The sequence below is a fragment of the Rhinolophus sinicus genome, linkage group LG17, assembly GCF_036562045.2.
Source record: "Rhinolophus sinicus isolate RSC01 linkage group LG17, ASM3656204v1, whole genome shotgun sequence".
NCBI lineage: Eukaryota > Metazoa > Chordata > Mammalia > Chiroptera > Rhinolophidae > Rhinolophus > Rhinolophus sinicus.
In genome coordinates, this window is record NC_133766.1 from 25,051,997 (window position 1) to 25,071,803 (window position 19,807).

The 19,807-nt window shown below is 40.8% G+C and overlaps 1 protein-coding gene across 30 annotated transcripts in view; it reads left to right on the forward strand.

Annotated features, from left to right (window-relative positions):
* Positions 1-19,499, forward strand: part of CD84 (CD84 molecule) — a 79,508-nt gene extending 60,009 nt beyond the window's left edge. For 3 of the 30 annotated variants that reach the window (XM_074322478.1, XM_074322487.1, XM_019718143.2), the window contains 7 exons: positions 9,150-9,467; positions 13,838-14,101; positions 14,578-14,691; positions 15,008-15,046; positions 16,125-16,204; positions 17,756-17,830; positions 18,197-19,499. In XM_074322478.1, coding sequence (XP_074178579.1) covers positions 9,150-9,467; positions 13,838-14,101; positions 14,578-14,691; positions 15,008-15,046; positions 16,125-16,204; positions 17,756-17,830; positions 18,197-18,211 — 905 coding nt within the window. In that variant the 3' untranslated portion in view covers positions 18,212-19,499. Of the gene's footprint in view, positions 1-956; positions 1,477-9,149; positions 9,468-13,818; positions 14,102-14,577; positions 14,692-15,007; positions 15,047-16,124 lie in introns of those variants that run through there. The other 27 variants (XR_012492991.1, XR_012492993.1, XR_012492995.1 and 24 more) reach the window with 27 other exon arrangements.
* Positions 19,500-19,807: the final 308 nt, after the last annotated feature.

Consider the following 19,807-nt stretch of genomic DNA (forward strand, 5'->3'; position numbering starts at 1 on the left):
ATTCCACTTGGTCATTTGTAATCCTTTTATTTTTTTTTTAATTTTTAAAAAGATTTTTATTAAAATATAACTAACATACAATATTATATTAATTTCAGGGATACATCATAGTTATTCAACAGTATCTGAAGAAGTACTAGCACGATACAAAATTATTGCCACATCATTGATTATATTCCCTATGCTAAAGAAGTGATCACCATAAGTCCAACAATCATCTGACACCATACCACAATACCACAATATCACAATATTATTCTTTTTCCCCTTTCAAAATTTTTTAATTAGAGTTGACATTCATTATTATTTTATGTTAGTTTCAATTGTATAGTGTAGTGGCTAGACATTTACATAATTTAGGAAGTGATCCCCCTGACTAGTACCACCTACCACTATACATAATGATTAGCATATTATTTATTGTATTCCCTATAGTTTACATCCCCATGACTAATTTGTAACTACAAATTTATATTTCTTAATCCCATCAACTTTTTCACCCTGTCCTCAAACCCCCTCTTATCTATCATCCCAATAGATCTAGTACCCATCTGGTAATAACCATACATAGTTACTACAATATTATTGACTATATTCCTGCTATACCCTACATCCCCATGACTACTGTGGAGCAACCAATTTGTACTTAGTACCTTCCCCTTTTCACCCAACCCCAACCCCACTCCTGTCTGGCAACCGTCTAATTGTTCTATGGAATCTAAGAGTTTGTTTCTGTTTTGTTTGCTTATTTTGTTATTTAGATAACTTTTTATATAACTTTTATAAGTGAAATCATAGGACATTTGTCTTTCAATGTCTGACTTACTACTCCCAGCGCAGTATCCTCTATGCCCATCCATGTTGTCGCAGATGGCGAGATTTTGTTCTTTTTTATGGCTGAGTAATATTCCATTGTATATATGTACCACCTCTTCTTAATCCATTCATCCATTCAGGGACACCAAGGTTGCTTTCATATCTTGGATGTAAATAATGCTACAATGGGCCGGCCCTGTGGCTCAAGTGGTTGGAGATCTGTGCTCCTAATGCCGAAGGCTGCCGGATCGATTCCAACATGGGCCAGCGGGCTCGCAACCACAAGTTTGCCGGTTCGACTCCTCGACTCCCACAAGGATTGGTGGGCTCCGCCCCTGCAACTAAGATTGAACACGGCACCTTGAGCTGAGCTGCTGTTGAGCTCCTGAATGGCTCAGTTAGTTGGAGAGCATCCTCTCAACCACAAGGTTGTCAGTTCAACTCCCGCAAAGGATGGTGGGCTATGCCCCTTGCAACTAACAACGGCAACTGGACCTGGAACTGAGCTGTGCCCTCCACAACTAAGATTGAAAGGACAAAAACTTGACTTGGAAAAAGACCTGGAAGTACACACTGTTCCCCAATAAAGTCCTGGTCCCCTTCCCCAATGAAAAACTAAAATGGTAATAATAATAATAATAATACTACAATGAACATATGGATGAGCACATCCCCTCAAAGTTTTGGGTTTGTTCAAATAAATACTCAGAAGTGGGATTATTAGGTCCTTCTTTGTTTCTTGGTATAGTCTTTGTTTTAAAGTCTATTTTGTCTGGTATAAGTATTGAGACTCCAGTTGTTGTTTTTTTGTTTGTTTGTTTCCATTTTCTTGAAATATCTTTTTCCATCCCTTTACTTTCAGTGTGTGTGTGTCTTTCAATCTGAAGTGCATCTCTTGTAGGCAGCATATGTAAGAGTCTTGTTTTTTTTTATCCATTCAGCCAGCCTGTGCCTTTTGATTGGAACATTTAATCAATTTACTTTGAAAGTAAATGTTGATAGGTATGTAGTTATTGTCATTTTATTATTCAGATTTTTATTATTTTTGTGTGTGTTTGTCTTAAAGAAGGCCCTCTAAGATTCCTTGTAAAACTCGTTTGGTGGTGATGAACTCCTTCAGCTTTTTCTTGTCTGGGAAGTTCTTTATCTGTCCTTCAATTCTAAATGATAGCTTTGCTGGGTAGAGTGACCTTGGTTGTAGGTTCTTTCTTTTCATCACTTTAAATATTTCCTACCAATCTCTTCTGGCCTGCAAAATTTCTGTTGAGAAATCAGCTGCTGGTCTTATGGAGGCTCCCTTGTAGGTAACTAACTGCTTTTCTCTTGCTGTTTTTAGGATTCTGTCTTTGTCTTTAACCTTTGGCATTTTAATTATGATGTGTCTCAGTGTTTGCCTCTTTGGGTCATCTTGTTTGGGACTGTCTGTGCTTCCTAAGCCTGTATATCTATTTCTTTCTTCAGGTTAATGAAATTTTCCATCATTATTTCTTCAAATAGGTTTTTAATTCCTTGCGCTCTCAACTCTCCTTCTGGTATCTCTATGACCCGAATGTTGGTACACTTGATGTTGTGTCTGAGGCCCCTTAAACTCTCCTAAATTTTTTTTGGATTCTTTTTTCTTTTCTCTGTTCTGGTTGGGTGTTTTTTGCTACCTTATCTTCTGCATCACTGGTTCTATCCTCTGTTTTATCTAATTTACTCTTGATTCCCTTCTTCATTTCCATTACTGTGGTCTTTATTTCTGACTGGTTCTTTTTCATGTTTTTTTTATCTCTATTTTTATGTTTCCTATCTCTTTGTTGAAGTCCTCCCTGAGATCAATGAGCATCCTTATAGCCAGTGTTTGGAACTCTGCATCTGGTAGGTTGCTTGTCTCCATTTTGTTTAGTTCTTTTTCTGGAGCTTTGCTCTGTTCTTTTAATTGGGACATGTTTCTTCCTCTCCCCTTTTTAGCTTCCTCTCTGTGTTTGTTTCTATAAATTAGGTAGGGCTGCTATGTCTTCTTGTCTTAGTAGAGTGGCTTTATATAGTGGATGTGCTGTGTGGTTCAGTGGCATATTCTTCCTGGACACTTGAGCCATGCACTCCAGGTATGTCCTTGTGTGGTTTGTGTGTGCCCTCCTGCACATCAATGAGAGGAATTGACCCTCATGCTCATTGGTTGTAAGGACGGCCTATGACTACAGTGGAGTAGTTGTGGTGCAGGTGTTGACCCTACAGAGCAGGATCTGCCTCATCAGGACTCTGGTGCCTGCCCAATCCACACCTTGTGTGTCATTCTTGGAGGTGGTTGGGTGACGCTCCAGCTCATTCCGAAGCTGGCCACTGGGGGTGCCATCACTAGGACCACCTCGGAGGGGACGTGCTGCAGGTCAAGTTCAGCTGCCACCTGTACCCCACCCAGGGTCACCCAGCAGGAGTCACAAATAAATCTGCAGACGGATGTCACCTGTGCTGTGCTTGGAAGTGCTTCAAGAGGCCAAGTTGTTAACCAAGGCCTGCTGTCGCTAGTACCAGGCTTAGGGCTGCTCACCCAAAGGCAGAGAACATGCTTAAGCCAGATACTTCTTGTCTGCATTCTGATAACCTTTAAGAGATCCAGGAAAGTCTGCAGCATGGGCTAAGTCAGGCAGTTTGTATGCAAAAGCCACTGGAAGCAGGTTGGGTATGCCTGAAATTTGGGGAGAGGAGGGTCTTGAATCACTAGGGTGTGGCCAACAAGTGGTTTTAGTCAGTTTGATGGAGACTCAGATATGGCGGTTGCCTGCCTATGCACTATGGAAAGAGGGAGGACTCAACAAAGAAACAATGGCCTCTGGCAGCTACTCTGTCCAGGAGAAAGTTGCCCCTCCAGACCCCATTCCAAACCAGACAACTTAGTGCCACCTTTCCAGCTTCTGCCCCAGCACTAGAGCTCAGAGCCAGTGATTCTCTCAGTAAGTAAGTCCTTTCGTGGTCCCTTTAAGAGGAGTGACTGGAACTCTAGCCTCCTTCTTTCTCACTCAGCCACAATCTCTGCTGGTTTTCACAACCAGAAATTATTGGGACTTCTCTCCCCAACATTGGAACCCTGGGCTGGGATGGGCCTGGGACCTCCATAGCTGAGATATCCCTTCCAATTTTTAATGGTCACCAGTCTGTTCTGCATCTCTGCCCCTCTTACCAGTCTCGAGGTGGCTTCTTCTGCATGTTTTTTGTTGTAGGGCTTTGGTTCAGCAAGATTTTATGCAATTCTCAGTGATAGTTGTTTTGCAGTTTAGTTGTAAACTTGATGTGGTCATAAGGGAAGATAAGCACAGCATTTACCTACTGTGTCATCTTGACCAGAACTCTCATTTGTAATCTTTTCATAATGCTGCTGGATTAAGTTTGTTAGTATTTTGTTAAGAATTTTTACATCCGTATTCATAAGTGATAGTCTTCTGTAGTTCTCTTTTTGTGTGTATGATGTCTTTGGCTCAGGATAATGCTGGCCTCATAGGATGAATTAGAAAGTGTTTTCTCCTCTTCTATTTTTGGGAAGAGTTTGAGAAGGATTGGTGTTAATTATTCCTTAAATAATAGGTAGAATTCATCAGTGAAGCCATCTGGTCCTGAGCTTTTCTTCTCCAGTAGGTTTTTGATTGCTGATTTAATCTCTTTACTTGTTACAGCTCCTCTCAGATTTTCTATTTATTCTTAAATCAATTTTGGTAATTTGTTCGTTTCTAGAAATTTGTCTATTCCATCTAAATTATCTAATCTGTTGCCATACAGTTATTCATGATATTCTCTTATAATCCCTTTTCATCTCTATAAAATCTTCAGTAATCTCCACTCTTTCATTTTTAATTTTAGTAATTTGAGTCTTCTCTAATTTTTCTTAATTAATCTAGCTAAATGTATGTCAATTTTCTTAATATTTTCAAAGAACCAAGTTTTGATTCTGTTGACTTTCTTTATTGGTTTTTGTATTCTCTATTTTGGTTATTTTTGCTCTAATCTTTGGTATTTCCTTCCTTTTTGGCTTTTGGATTATTTTGTTCTTCTTTTTCTAGGTCCTTGGGGTGTAAAGTTAGGTTATTGGTTTGATAATTTCTCTTTTTTTTAATGTAGGCTCTTACAGCTATAAATTTGCCTCTGAGCACCATTTTTGTTGCATTCTTTAAGTTTTAGTATGTTGTACTTTCATTTGTCCTTTTCAAGATCTTGCCTTATGTTTCTCTTCCCTCTCTATTAAATCTCTTGAGAAATCAGCCCCAATCCCCAACTTGTTTCATGCTGAGCTGAAATAGCCCACTATATGTCTCTTTCTTACAGACAGACCTAAGCCAGTCCCCTAGGTTAGAAATCCCAAAGTTTCTCTGACTTTTCTTTTTCAAAATCAACTCAGTCCTACAGTTCTCCTCTCCTTCCTAAAACACTGCTATTTTTTTATACCTCCCCATTTCTTATAACTACTCCGTGTTTCTTAATACCTTTCAAAAAAAAGTATTCAGTAACCATTTAAGACACTTTACATCCTCATCTCAATCTTCTTAGTATTCACTGAGTTCCCTGGGCCAAGTTCTGGGGGCATAAAGAGCTGACTAAGACATTATTCACTTTCCCAGAAGCACATCATCCAATAAATGAACCATGTCAGCAAACATACCCCAAATGTCTGCTGACTCAACATGCTCACCAGAAAATGGGAAGGACCTCAGTACCACCCCCATGCTCCAAGTGATCCCCCAGTGACCTATAAGTGTCCCCAAAGGTATGCTTCCCATGGGCCACCTAAGCAGTCTCTAGTTGCAGTCATGAGATATCCTTTCAACCAATCTCCTCTTCTGGTTCTAGTCCTCCATACCAGCACAGCCAACCACCTTGAGAAGACCCCCGATACCTTACTCTGAAAACATCAATATCCATGACAAGGATGCTGGCCTAGGACATTCCCAAAGCATCAATGTAGATTCCAGGGAGAGTAAAGGATCTCCTTGTGCTCTCTGGGCCACACCACATCACCTGTGCCCCAAAGCAGTTATCCTCGTTTCTGAAGTCTCACAGAGGAGCTTTTGAACATTTTCAGTAACTTCTGACCTTCTCCTTCCCTAAGAATCATGGCTCAAATCTTATTTTTCTACTTATACCTGCAGAGAACTATTCTACTTCTCCTCCTTCTCCCACCGTCTCCTCTTCTCCCACCACAAACTCCTTTCTCTTCCCCCAGTACCAATGCGCGCGCCCGCGCGCGCGTGCACACACACACGCACACACACACACACACGCAGAGGCAAACAGATATTTGAGCTCATCTTTGAAGGATCAATAGGAGCTCAGCTCTTGGAAAAGATGGGGAAGAGTGTTTCAGTTCAAGAAAAAAACAGTTCTTTTACAGAAAGAACAGGGCATTCTTGGAAGAATCACAAATAATTGAGCAATGGAGAACCTCTTGTTTAAATTCAAAATTCTGCTGCAATGCTATCTCCTTCGTGAAGTGTTCCCTGACAACCCCCAAATCTCTTCAACCATCATGTTCACTATTTGTGCTCCCATGGAGCACATACCTCTATCAATTCAACATTTATTGAGCTAGAAATTGTGCTAAGTGCTAGGAATACAGATAATAAACATAATCCCTACCCTCAAGATTATAGGAAAGAGAGGAAAACAATCTTGTAATGATAACAAAGGGAAAGAAGTACTTGATATTGAGCGCACAGAGTGCACTGAGTGGTATAAGGGCAACGTGGAGGCAAGCCCTACCCTAGGTCGGTGCCTGACTTACGCACCGTAACTGCTGTCAGCCAGGCTCCTCTACCACATGCTGAGCCCAGAGGACCAATATGTCTCATTCATATTTGTATTGCCAGGCTTCAGTCAAGAAATTGGTACATAAAAGGAACCTAATAAATATGGTCTGAATTCCATGATTTCTAAGGCTTTACTAACTAAATTGGCATAAAATTGAGCAAATACTAGAATGACTTGTTAAATAAACAAATAATTGCAGTCTATAAAAACAAAGGAACCTTAAAGGAATGTGTTCAGTGAGAGAAGAACAGTTCCTGGGGAGCACTTGGGCCATAGACTACGCCCAGACTCCCTGCAAAGGGGAATTTGTCCTTAATATCCTGGACAGAGAACCTCCAAGAGAAGGGATGGAGATGTGTCCAGTCACTCAACAAATATGCACTGGATGCCTACTATGTACCAAGCACTGTTCACAGGTATTTACAACAATGAACAAGACAGTCAAAAATTCTTACTTTCATGGAGTTTACATTCTTTTTTTTTTTTAATTTTATTTTATTAAATTTATTGGGGAGACAATTGTTAGTAAAATTACATAGATTTCAGGAGCTTACATTCTAATGGAAGGGAAAAAGAATTTTTAAAAACCAAATATGAAAATTATAAAGTATGCTAGATAGTAAGTATTATGAAGAAAAATAAATTTGAAGGCAGTTGTACAGGGGTCAGTGTTGGTTATGAGGAAAGAGTGGCCATAGAAGACCACTCTGAAAGGGAATGTTTGCATTATAGACCTTATGAAGATGAAAGAGTGAGCCACATGAACACCTGAAGAACGACATTCCAGGAAGAGGGAACTGTACAAACCCTGACTATCTCAAGGAATAGCTAGGCCAGAGAAGAAGAGTCGAGCAAAGTGAACATGGGAGTGTTATAGGAAATTAGGTCGAAGAGAGAAAAATGACCAAACATTTTGGTCTTTATAGGCCACTGTAATTATTTTGTTTTGGTTTAGTTTTTGTTGTTTTAACCTCTGTTCCGGAAATTTAACATCCAGAGGGAAAACTGTATAAATCCTAAGTGTCAGCTCAATGAATTACCTGTGTATAAAATGAATAAACTCGTATATCCAGACACAGGTCAAGAAATAGAACATTACTAGCACCCCAGAATTCCCCTTTATCTTCCCTCTTACTTGCCATTCCTCCCACCTCCTCAGAAGTAACCATTATCCTTATTTCTAGCAGCATAGATTTGTATCGCCTGTTTTTTAACATAAAATGAATGGAATCATACCATTATATTTTATTTGTATCTGGATTTTTTTTTCTCAAGATTTTGCTTGTGATGTTCATCCATATGGTTCCAAGAGAGAAGAAGAGTCGAGATGACAAATAACAGCATGTTAAAGTGCTGATAGGAAAGACATGGTACAGAGGGGGGATTGATGATGGCAGTGTTCATGTGCCTGGCATCCACATGACATTGCAGGGAAGAAAGAGGAAGTGTGAGCTCACCCAGGAGCTGAGTGTCAACCTTCCTCTCTTACTCAGATCCTCTCCTAAGAATTAAGAGATCTCAAGAAGGCTGAGGTCATGGTTATAGTTATTTATTCGCTCAAACATTTCCAGGTACTATTTTGTGTCAGGCAGTGCTGAGATACAAAGATAAATAAAACATGGTTGGTTAGACAAGCAAATAAACAGAGGGCTGCAAAATGCTGTGACAAGTGCTAAGTATTTGGCAAAGGATGTTAAGGAAGCATCTCCTTTAAGAATAATTGTGGCTATTTCATCTTTTTGCTCAAACATTAATGGCTCTGAGATAGGCTCACAAGAATATGGCCCTTATATGTTCCTTTGAAATATTTATTACTTTTATGTTTATCTCCTCAATTACTAGACTATAATCTTTTTGAGGAGAGAAAAGATATCTTCCGGTATCATGAAAAACACACACAGTGTTATCGTTGGTGTCAAAGTAGTTGAATTTGAACCTTGACTCATTCTTTAGCTGCATAACCCTGAGAAAATTAGTTAACCCCTCTGTGCCTCAGTTCCTTTATCTATAAATTGAGATAATAACATCCATCCTACCTACCTTACAGAACTGTCAGCATCAAATTAAGTAATGCATAAGAAGAACTGTAAATTCAGATTATTAGTCCTCTAAATCTCATAAGCCCACGATGTTGAACACAAACTAGTAGGTAATCAGTAAATGTTGAGCTTTAATTATACCTTATCAGCAAACACTTGTGGTTTTGGAGTCTATGGCAAGGAGTTGATGTAGTTTCCTGCCTCTCACCCACATCTTATGCCCAGAGAACTCAGAGGCTGGGCTCAGAGAGTGTGGCCACGACCCAGGGCAACCAGCTAGTAGGGGAGGGTGGACTGGGCCAGATCATCTGGGCCAGCTGCCTATTATCCAAGAGTGCCAGACATTTTGTTGGGGATGGAGCCTTCCTGATTATCCATTTCAACACTTTTTCTAACCTTTTCCTTCTTCATCATGTCTCTGGGTTTCAGCATCAGAGACCTCTAACAGACAAGCCGAGATGCAGGTGAAGGTGGGGGGCAGGAGGAGTTATAGCGGTTTCCCTTCTGTGTTTACAGGGAACACAATTTCTCAAACCCCATTGATAGGGGTGCTAGAAGAGTCAGTAACTCTTCCCCTGAAATTTCCTGCAGAAGAGGAGACCCAGTCCATCACCTGGCTTCATAATGGAACATCTATCATCTTCATAGTCTTCATACAGTCAAAAGAAGCACTAATTAGGGTGACTGATCCAAAATTCAAAGATCGACTGAAAGTCACCCAGTCCTACTCCTTGCAGATCAAAAACCTGACGATGGCAGACACGGGACTTTACCGCGCCCAGATAACCACAGTAACCTCTTCGGTGATTTCCGATTACAGTCTGAGGATTTTCAGTGAGTCAGCGCTTCGGGTTAAGCTCTGTTAATTAAATATGTAAAAAATATTACATATTTGAATTCTATGTGACTGCAAATGTAGCCTAGTGGTAAAGAATATGGCATTTGGAGCCAGACTGAGTTCCAGTGGTAAAGCAACTGAACGGCATCGCACAGCCAGTTAGAGACAGAGCTGAGAATATAACCTAAGGCTTGTGACTCCCAGCCCAAAATCATTTCACTTCCCTTCACACCATAAAATAGTTCCTTTCAACTAGAAATGTAGTGGAAGTAACAGAAGTGAAACATCTATAATTTTGTTACCATGTGCATTACATGTTATCTGTCATGTAATCCTCACAAAAGCTGCATGAGGTTAAGTACTCTCCTTATCCCTGAGGCACAATGTCAGTCACAGCAACCTCCCTATAGTCACAGAGATAGGAACTAACTGACATAGTATCTCCCTATACATAAAGGCTCATCTGACCCAATAGTCAGTGTACAGAACTACCTAGAAAATGTTCTATAAGGATGAGCTGGAAAAGAGAAACATCTTTTCTATTAATAAAATAATATTTCCCCCAGACAGCTCACGTCCTCAACATCAAATTATGGAAACTATAATGACACTGCTTATGAGTCAATATCAGAAAGAAAAAATCCTTCTAGCAATCAGTGATGTTCAGAGATGCCATGAATGGCAGGAATGTTGTACAGGAGATTTAAACATTAAATTGATAACTTTAAAAGCCACTGAGATTCCATAATTTTTATCTACTAAAGAACCCATAGTGTCTAAAATTCACTCAGAGTCTTTTTGGTTAAGACGTGGTATCCAAAAACAAAACAAAACAACAAAAAATGTTAAAATTAAATGTAGCCACAAGTAGGTTACATGTTAACCTTTAATATCCCGTGAATATTTGGCAGGTTTACCATGCTAGTCAGTCATGTTCCTGAAAGAATAGGATATATAACAGGCAAATGTCACGGGAAAGAAAGAATGTCTGGAAAAGTTCTGAACAGGAATTCGAACTAAAGGGGCAAAATCACCCTGGGGCAGTATATTAGCTTCCTGGGGCTGCCAAAACAAAATACCACAAATTTGGTGGCTTAAAACAACAGACATTTTATTTTCTCATAGTTCTGGAAGCCAAAAGTACAAAATCAAGGTGTAGGCAAGGCTACATTCCCTCTTGAGGACATAGCGGACCATCTGTTCTTTGCCTCTTATATCTGTTGGCTTTTCTTGGTGTTCCTTAGCCTGTGGCTATATCACTCTAATCGCTGCCTCCATGGCCACATTGCCTCTTCCTCCTCCCTGTGTTTTCTCCTCTTCTGTCTATCTTGAATATCTCTCTGCTTTTCTCGTATGCGAACACTTTTCAATGGATTTAGGACTCTCCCAGATAATCCAGAATCATCTATTCATCTAATTTAACTATATCTGCAAAGACCCTTTTACCAAATAAAATTCTGGGAATTAGACTATCTTTGGGGGGAGGTGGTCATCATTCAACTCACTACAGGGAAAACCATTCTGGGTAATCAGAAATCATTAAGGTAGTGCTAGGACCCTGGGAATAAGAGAGACCCATCCAGTGGAAAGTGAAAACAGACCCCATATCAGACTCCATCACACTTTAGACAACATTCTCCTGCCACCATTCAGAAGACCAAGCATGACTTCTGCAACAGCCACACTCCTGAGGCTCAATGTAAGTCCCTTCTCAGCACCTTCTAAAGTACTTCTCCTTCAAAGGTGTATACACAAAAATGTGTGAGCTCCACAAACATATTTTAAATAGTGCAAGGAATTTCAAGGCATGAACTATATAGGTTTCTTAAAACATTGACAAATTACTCTGTATGTACCAGGCTAAGGATAGGAAAGATTTTATCTTATGGGCCAAGATCAATTAATTAGGAGTAACTGCCTAAAGTTCAGTGTAAAGAAAGATGTTAAAGCCCCGTTAAGTTTATTCATTGAGTCAACAATATTTGTTGAAAAAGTATTTTAGACACTTGAAATATATAAGTGAGCAAAACAGACAAAGATCTCTGCCCCATAGGACAGACATTCTGGGTGAGGAATGGGGGAGATAATAAACAATACACATAATGTATAAACAAATAACACAGGAGGTAGGAAAACCGTGGGTCTATAGAGAAAAGAGAGATTAGAATGACATAAGGAGTATCAGGTGTGCCATCAGGGAGCAGGGATTAATTTTAAATAGAGTGACCATAATAAGAAGATGACATTGGTCATTGAGAAGATGACACTTGAGCCAAGACCTGTTGGAAGTTAGGGAGAAAGCTGGGCAGATATCTGGATGAAGACCCATCCAGCACATGCACTTTCTATGCCTGGTGTGCTCAAGGAACATCAAGGAGGTCAGACATCAAGGAGCAGAATGGGGGGGAGGGTAATAGGAAGTGAGGTCAGTAAGGAAATAGGGGCCACATTATGTAAGGCTCTGTGAGCCAGCATAAGGACTTTGGCTTCTAACACTCAGATTGAGAACCATCAGAGGGTTCCACAGAGAAGTAATACAATTTGACTTACTTGTTTAAGATCCCTTTGATGGCTCTATTGAGAATAGATTGTAAGGGACAAATGTAGAAGCCACTGGACAAATTAGGAGGCCATTGCAACAATCCAAGCAAAAAATGATGCTGGCTTGAACAAGAATGGTAGTGAGAAGTGGTTGGATTCTGAGTATATTTTGGAGGTAAAGCCACCAGGATTTCCTGGTGTTGGGTTATGAAATAAAGAGATGAGTTCAGTGATAACTCCAGGGCTGTTGACATGAGCAACTAGAAAGACACAGTTGTTATGAGTTAAAACAGGGGAAGGCTGATGATGGAGCAAGTTTTGAAGAGAAAAACAGGATTTCTTTTGAACATGTTGAGTTTGAGATACACATTCTATCCAAGTGAAAATGTCAAATAAGTAGTTATATACTCATCAAGTGTAAAAGGGCAATAAGATAGATTTTTGAGGTCAGCCATGGACTGACATCTCCCTTAAGGGAGATGTGACATTCATGCCAAATATTTGCCATTGCTGTGTTAGGCACTGTCTCATGTAATCACCATAATTACCTAAGAAGTAGGTATTACAGAGTCTTTTACAGAGACTTGAAAAGATTAACAATGTATCGATCCATGGTCGTACAGCCAATAAATGACAAATGATCCTAACCTAGGTTTTCCTAACTCCAAATCCAACACTCTTGCTGTTACATAAAAGCTCCATTCTGGCAAGATAGGTTCCACCACTCCTACTCAGTTAGCTAAACTTAAAGCATTACTCTGTCTCTTCTAATCAGACAGCTAGAGTCATTTTGTTCTTTACTGGGTCACCTTTATGTCAACCCTCAGGCCAAGTCTAAGTCAGTGAACTTTTCTGTACTGTTTCCATGTCCCCTTGATTCATAGTTACCAACATCTTACTAACCAATATTCTGTGGTCTCTGCTATCAGAAATTTTTGCAGTAAGTTAAAATAAAGACTGCTTTAAAAAAAAAATGAAGAAAATGAAGGATGTTTTGGGAAAGCATGTTGGCTCTTACTGGTAAGTCATTGAGGGTACTGCTTGATGACCCAAAATAAAAGTGTAGCTAGTTGTGAAAAAAAAAAAAAAAAAAAAAATTTTGCAGTAAAATAACAAAAAATAAAAATAAATGAAAGAAAGAAATTTTTGCTGTAGATGTTTTCTCAAATGCCTGAGTATATTACACTTCTTTGCTGCCCGGAATTGCTTGCTCTCTCAATTTCTTCACTTCTTTCTTCGCCAACCTTTTGGTTCTCAACTTGTCTCTTTTTGTCTTGCTGACATTCCGCATCAGTATCTTTATCACCATCAGAGCCAGCATCAGATACAATGAGGATCAGGATTCCCACAGATTTGAGGGAAATATGGTTCTCCAAGAAAGTTAAGCTTCCATCTTCCACCCCAGCTAGGGAATTCTAATGATCAAGGAAACAGGGCTCTTGTGCCTGGTTTTGGTTTCTGACCTGGCTAAGATAGGGCTGGCCCTCAACTTAGTCTCCAAATTGTCTTTACACAATGGGCAGTGAACAAGGCTAGAAAGGACCCCAGGAATAAACTGAAGCCTAGAAAACTGAGGTAACCACTCCCAAATCACCCAACTAGTGGGTAGCAACCCATCTTTTCCTTCTCATTTTTCATACTGATGTCCCTCATCTAGCCGTCCCAGACCTTGATCCCATCAATTAAGCAACACAAGCAGTTATATACAGAGTATATAGACCATAACATACAGCAGAGTGTCAGGTGGAATACATTGAGGGGAAGGATGTTTTTCACAGAGGGCTGATCCATTTGTCCTTAATCCAGTCCTTTTCTCTGCACACAGGAAGACTGAGGAACTTACAAGTTGCCAATTACATGCAACTGTATGAGAATGGGACCTGTGAGATCCACTTGACCTGCTCTGTGGAGAATCCAAATGACCATGTCTCATTTAGGTGGCATGTCTCAGGAAATATACTCCTAGAGGAAGCAAACTTCACAATCTTCTGGGACCCTAAGACTTCCAGTGAACAGACCTATTACTGCATAGCTGAGAATCCTGTCAGCAATTTATCCTTCTCTTTCTCTGTCCAAAGTCCCTGCAAAGGTAACAGTCTGTCTCAGGTCTTTCCAAGAGCCTTGAGCAGCTATGGGGTATGGCATGTCCTCATGACCTACATGATTCCTAAAACAGTGACCCAGTGGGAGGCAGCCAAAGATGGTGGAAGAAGGCAAACACCGTCTGGTGCTCTGGGCCTCTCACTATCCTCAGAGGTCTCACTTTCCTCCCTCCCTCCCCTTCCACAATCCTTCCGCCAACACACTCAGAACCCAAAAACAAACTCCTTGGTAAAGCAGAATTGTTTCCTCTGCTTGGCTCTACCAGGCCCCACCCTGTCCTGTCTGACAAATGGGACTCTTACTCCCAGAAATCCTGCCCAGAGCCCCAGAGCTTCTGAGTATAGATGAACCCACTCACCCCACAAAGGTGACCTAAAAGAGGTTAAATGGGGGCTCTGAGAAAAACACTGTGGGCTTTACTCAGTGTATCTTAAGTGCAACTTCTTTTTTTTTTCTTTTCAGGTGTTTTTAATGAGAAAAATCAACACCTGAAAATCATATGGATTACAGTAACAATAGTATTTTCTTTGATTGTTATCGCTGTGTGCTTATTTGTTTCAAGGAAAAAACTAGCAGGTTTCCTTTCTTTCTCCTTGTCTCTCCTCCAAGGTTTCAGAGACTTAGAGTCTGGGGCTTCAGGTTAAGGGAGGGAGGATGCAAACCCTGGCTCAGCTAGTCTAGTGGGACAATACCTGTAGTATGACCACATACCTGCTAATCTCCTGAGGAAGGTATCCTACTGGGAAATGTAGGACCCGACCTCAGGACCTACCTGCCCTTCCCTTTCTGGTCCCCTCCCACTACATTCTCTAGAGAGACACTAGGGGTTGGGGGATGGAAGGCTTCTCTCACTACAGTCACAAGTTTCAATTGCCCTGATTTTATTTTTCAGGTTCCTCAAGTTTCTCTATTCAGCAAACCCAGAGTCCTGGTGAGCTTCCAGACTCTTAACTCCCAATCATAAAACAGATGAAAAGAGCCAAATGGAAGAAGAAGGGCCAGTCAGAGGGCTGTATAATGAGAAATGATGGAGTCAGAATCTCATTACTCAGATGGACCAGATAATGCAAGGGGAGAAGCTGTAACTGTCCAAGTCTGTCTCCTGTGGGACCTACAGGGTCCATTACAAGCATGTGAACCAGTCATTGACACAATTTCTTGGAGTGGGATTAGGGTCATTGCCCACCCTGCTGATGGAGAAACTAAGTGTCAGTGAACGGGCTCATAGCCTGTCCATTATCACCTAGCAAGTACAGGGCAGGGATAGGATTAGCGCATCAAAGGCCCAAAGACAAACTGCCTGACCCCATCACTCTATTCATCCAGGATTTGGACATTGAGTAGACACATTCAAAAGAGAAAGTGTGATGTAGAGACTGGAAGGCAGACTCTGAACTCAGCTGGCACTGAGTCTCGTTTCATAAGGGAGAGACATATAACATCATGTGTAGAGGACAGTGCATGAGGTTTAGAGTCAGAAGGCGCACATTTGAGTTCCTATTCAATCTCTTCCTATATGATTTTGTGCCAAGTGAATTGAATTTTCTGAGCCTATAGTTCCTCATTTCCTATGTAATCAAAGGACTGTGGACTTAAGGACTTCTTAAAAGTTTAATAATGTGTACATGAAATAATCTGGGTCCATTATGCCTGCCATTGAGGTTCTCTAGTCTAGCTCTTGTGTATGCAGTACTATTTGGTCCTAAGATCTTCATGGCTTACATGCGAATTCAGAGGAAGACTCTGAAACTTTAGGGTATCTCAAGACGTTGTCCCCAAGAGATGAGGTCAGACCCCAAGAGATGAGGTCAGAAATAGATAACATGACTGAGAAGGTTCAGGTTCAGGCCAGAATTCCAAAGATTATCAAAAATGAATGAACACTAAGGAAGGGCAATGCCTCAAACAGCTGCATCTTTGGGGCCAGAAATTCCCCTGGGGTAGTCAAGGTCCCGGGAAAGCAGACCCAGAGTCCTTCTACCACTAACTGAATATTCCTGGGTTTATAGCAGACACCCTGAGAAACTCACAGTATGATCCATTCTCTCCAGGGAACACCGTGTATGCTCAGGTCACTCATCCAAACATGGTGAGTTCTTTCAGCTTTATACTCTAGCATTGTCATTATTTTCAGTCATTATTCACAAACTTGTCAGCACAATTATCTGACTAATCCAAAAACTGATGTACATATTGAGGAGAGGAGAAGGCAGCTACAGGAGCTGTAAAGTTCTATACAGGAGCTTTCCAGCCCCCGCTGCTCTCACCCCAATGGAATGTTTACTCATACCCTGCTTTACAGTGCTCTCTAACTGCTTAATGCATTAGTTAAGTCTTGTCCCTTCAGCTTAATTACAAGTTGCCTGAAAGTGAAAATTATGTCTTCCTCTCTCTTCCTTTATGCCTTAGCATGTATTTATTCAGTAGATACTTGCTGAATGGATGAGAGTTCAATTATGTTTGAGAGTTTCCAAAGGAGACAATTCTGTAGCAGGGGGCTTCTCACCTGGAAGTAGGAAAAATAAGGGTGCTCAGAAGTAGTCTCTCAAGAGAGGAAGAAGGGCAAGAATTTGCAACCGCTCCACAGTAGAGGATGCGCAGCCCTCAATCCTCTCTTTTACCTGGCAACATAACAGGATAGATTTGGTCAGGTAACAATTCCCTACCACCTGCAAGAGGAACATTTCTAAGAACACTACACCTCTTGGGGGCCAGTTTCCATGTCTTCTGAAAAATAAGCCCAGAGAACTCACCATTCTCCAACTAATGGAAACAATGGTCTAGCTAGAAATCTTGGACTCCCCCAAGCATATCTCCCCTCTTACAGCCCCTAACAAGTATTTGCAAAGTCGGCTCCTTAAAGAGAGAGCATGAAAGGGTACTCTTACTTATTCAGATATTTCTATTGCCTTTCCAATTTCCTCTTGAAGACAAAATTAATCACCATCAACAAACCAAGAAACTAATGTCCTGCAAAATTGTTAACTTTTTCATTAGTATAAAATTGTACTTTGGAGAGTTTTAGAGGTCTTGATAATGCCATAAATGTTCCTTAATTTTAATTGTTAAAACCTTTGAACATGGGAGATTTCTGCTGTTACTGCTATACTTTGTATTCCAAGCAGAACTACTATTAATACCAGGTGTTGTTTCTCCTACTCTACCAGTTCTCCATCTTGTGGAGAACCCACAGATTTGATGACCAGGCAGTTAGAATCAGAGACAAAATGGAGCAGGCAATTTCTCCAGTTATATCTCCTACAGATCTGATTAAAAGATGTAATACAGTAAACATCTGGTATATACGTTAGTTCTTTAAAACGGAAGACGGAGAATAGAATTGGATGCAGAACAAGAATGCTTCCTTTCCTTCACCCCACCTGCCAAGGTCACCCTTCTGGCTCTCGTTCTTGAGCCCACTGGTTTGCTTGTTTGGGACACAGAAAATGCCACTGAACCTTTACAGTTTTGAGCACTGGTGGTGTTTGGTCTGCAGTTCCTCTTGCTAAGCATTCCCCAGACGTCCTCCTAAGGAACTTTGACATCACCCCTATGGTTTTCATACTACTTTTCCCTGAGACTATACCTATGCATGAGTATCTCTTTGTGTGAGCCAAATGGCTATGATTCCTTTTTATAGAGAATGGAAAGCCCAACACCTACGAAAAACAATGATTCCTCCACAATTTATTCCACAATTTATCAATCCAAACAGGTAAGCCCATGATTGTTCAATGTTCTTACATTCTTACCTCTCTCTTCAGACCTTTGACTTGCAAATGAAGTAAAAGTAAAGGGGCCATTTAACAGATGCACAAATACTAGTAGGTTATAGAAAATCTCAGGACACCACCAAAACATGTCGAAGATGTTACCTTGTATTAAGATCACCATGCATAACTGAGTTTTCAACCTGATTGTTTTTTAATGTAATCCTGCCTTATGCTATTAATACCCCTATCTGCCTGCTTGTGCTCTCCAGATTTCCTCTATAGCCTTGAGGAGTCACCTGAGGCTCTTGTCCCTATTAAACTATTTCCTTTTCCTCTTTTTCATATTAAAATAAGCCCATTTCTTCCAGAGCAACTGCCCTTGACAATGTCATCTAAGTTGCTGAAAGGTTTCAAAGGAATCAAGAACGATGCATCTTTTCTCCTCATGCCATGGAAGAGAACAGAGCTTCATTTCTGCCTGGCAACAGAATTTGAATATGTAGGATTATCGTTTCCAGTCCTTCAGACTTGAACCTTCTTTCCTAGGTCAAACATTTAAGGAATAACATCATTTGCAGCCTGTGATCCAGATAGCATTTTCTAATCTGCTCCAGGCCAAAACATGCTTCAGATAACATACCTGGATATTGACTTTCTCTTCAGTAACTAAGCCAATGGAGTTATGGTTGACAGAGACTATAATTCAGAAGACAACCATGTCTCTCCTTTTAGAAAGCAGAATTGTGACTCACTGGGAGAGAGTACAATGTGTTGGTTACATGTGTTTTCTCTGGAGTTGGGTGGAACCATGCTCAAATCCTCGTACTTCATTTCCTAGACATATCTCCTGGGACATGTTACCTAAGATTTGCGAGCTTTGGTCTCCTAAACTGAAAAAGGAGAATGGTAACACATCAGCCCCATTACTCAACACAGGAACCTGAGTTATCCTTGACTTCAGCTACTCTAGCTTCCAAGTATATGCACTTCTCTCCAAACCTTCAACCACCATCCTATATCCAACCACTATCATCTCTAACCTGGAATATTACAATAAACTTTGAACAACTCTCCCCAACTTTTGCTCCCTCCACTCTATTATCCACAAGACAGCCAAAGTAATATTTTTAATATAAATCAGGTCTTTCACTTACCTGCTTAAAACCCTGAAAAATTACCCCATGCACTCAGAATGAAACTGAGTCGCCATGGCCCTGGATGGTCTAGCCCATCTCCAGCCTCAGCCATTATCATATGCCTACCACTATCTCCATTTAGCCTCCCTGATCTTTTCTCAGCTCCTTTATCAGAGGAAGGAGTTACCTATGTTAGAGTTATTCACATCTGCCTCAAGGCCTGGTTCCATCTTATTCTTTAAGTCTCAGCTTACATATGCCACCTTCTAAAAGAGACCTTTTCAGACCACTCTATCTGAAGTGAACCTCCCCCCCCCCAACTATTCTGTCACACCTGCCATGTCATTTATCACATGTCACTAAATATTTATTTTTATTTGTTTAATGTGCATTTCTCCAACTCTACCATAAGCTCTCTAGGAGCAGTGACCATAATGATTTTATTTATCACTCTATCCCTAGCACCTAGCATGGTATCTAGCACATGGCAAATGTTCAATAAATATTTTTAATAAATAAATGAATGCATAATAAAGTTTTATGAGAATTAACTAAGACAACATAGGGTGAACCCCATGGCCCCAGGCCAATGGGGCCGCCAGGTTGGTGGACAGGGGTGACCCAGGGATGGCTGGGTGGGAGGACACCCGTGGCTGCAGCTACACGTGGAGGGCTCCAGGTGTCGGATCCAGAAGCGGCCTCACTGGCTCTTGCCTTCCAGACACCGTTGCTTCACAGGACATCCTGAGAGTTGGAATAGGTGCCCCCACCTGTCGGGAGTTTGGCGACATGGGCATGATCTTGCAGCAGCACTATGACTGCAGCTCGGTGGCCAGGCAGCCA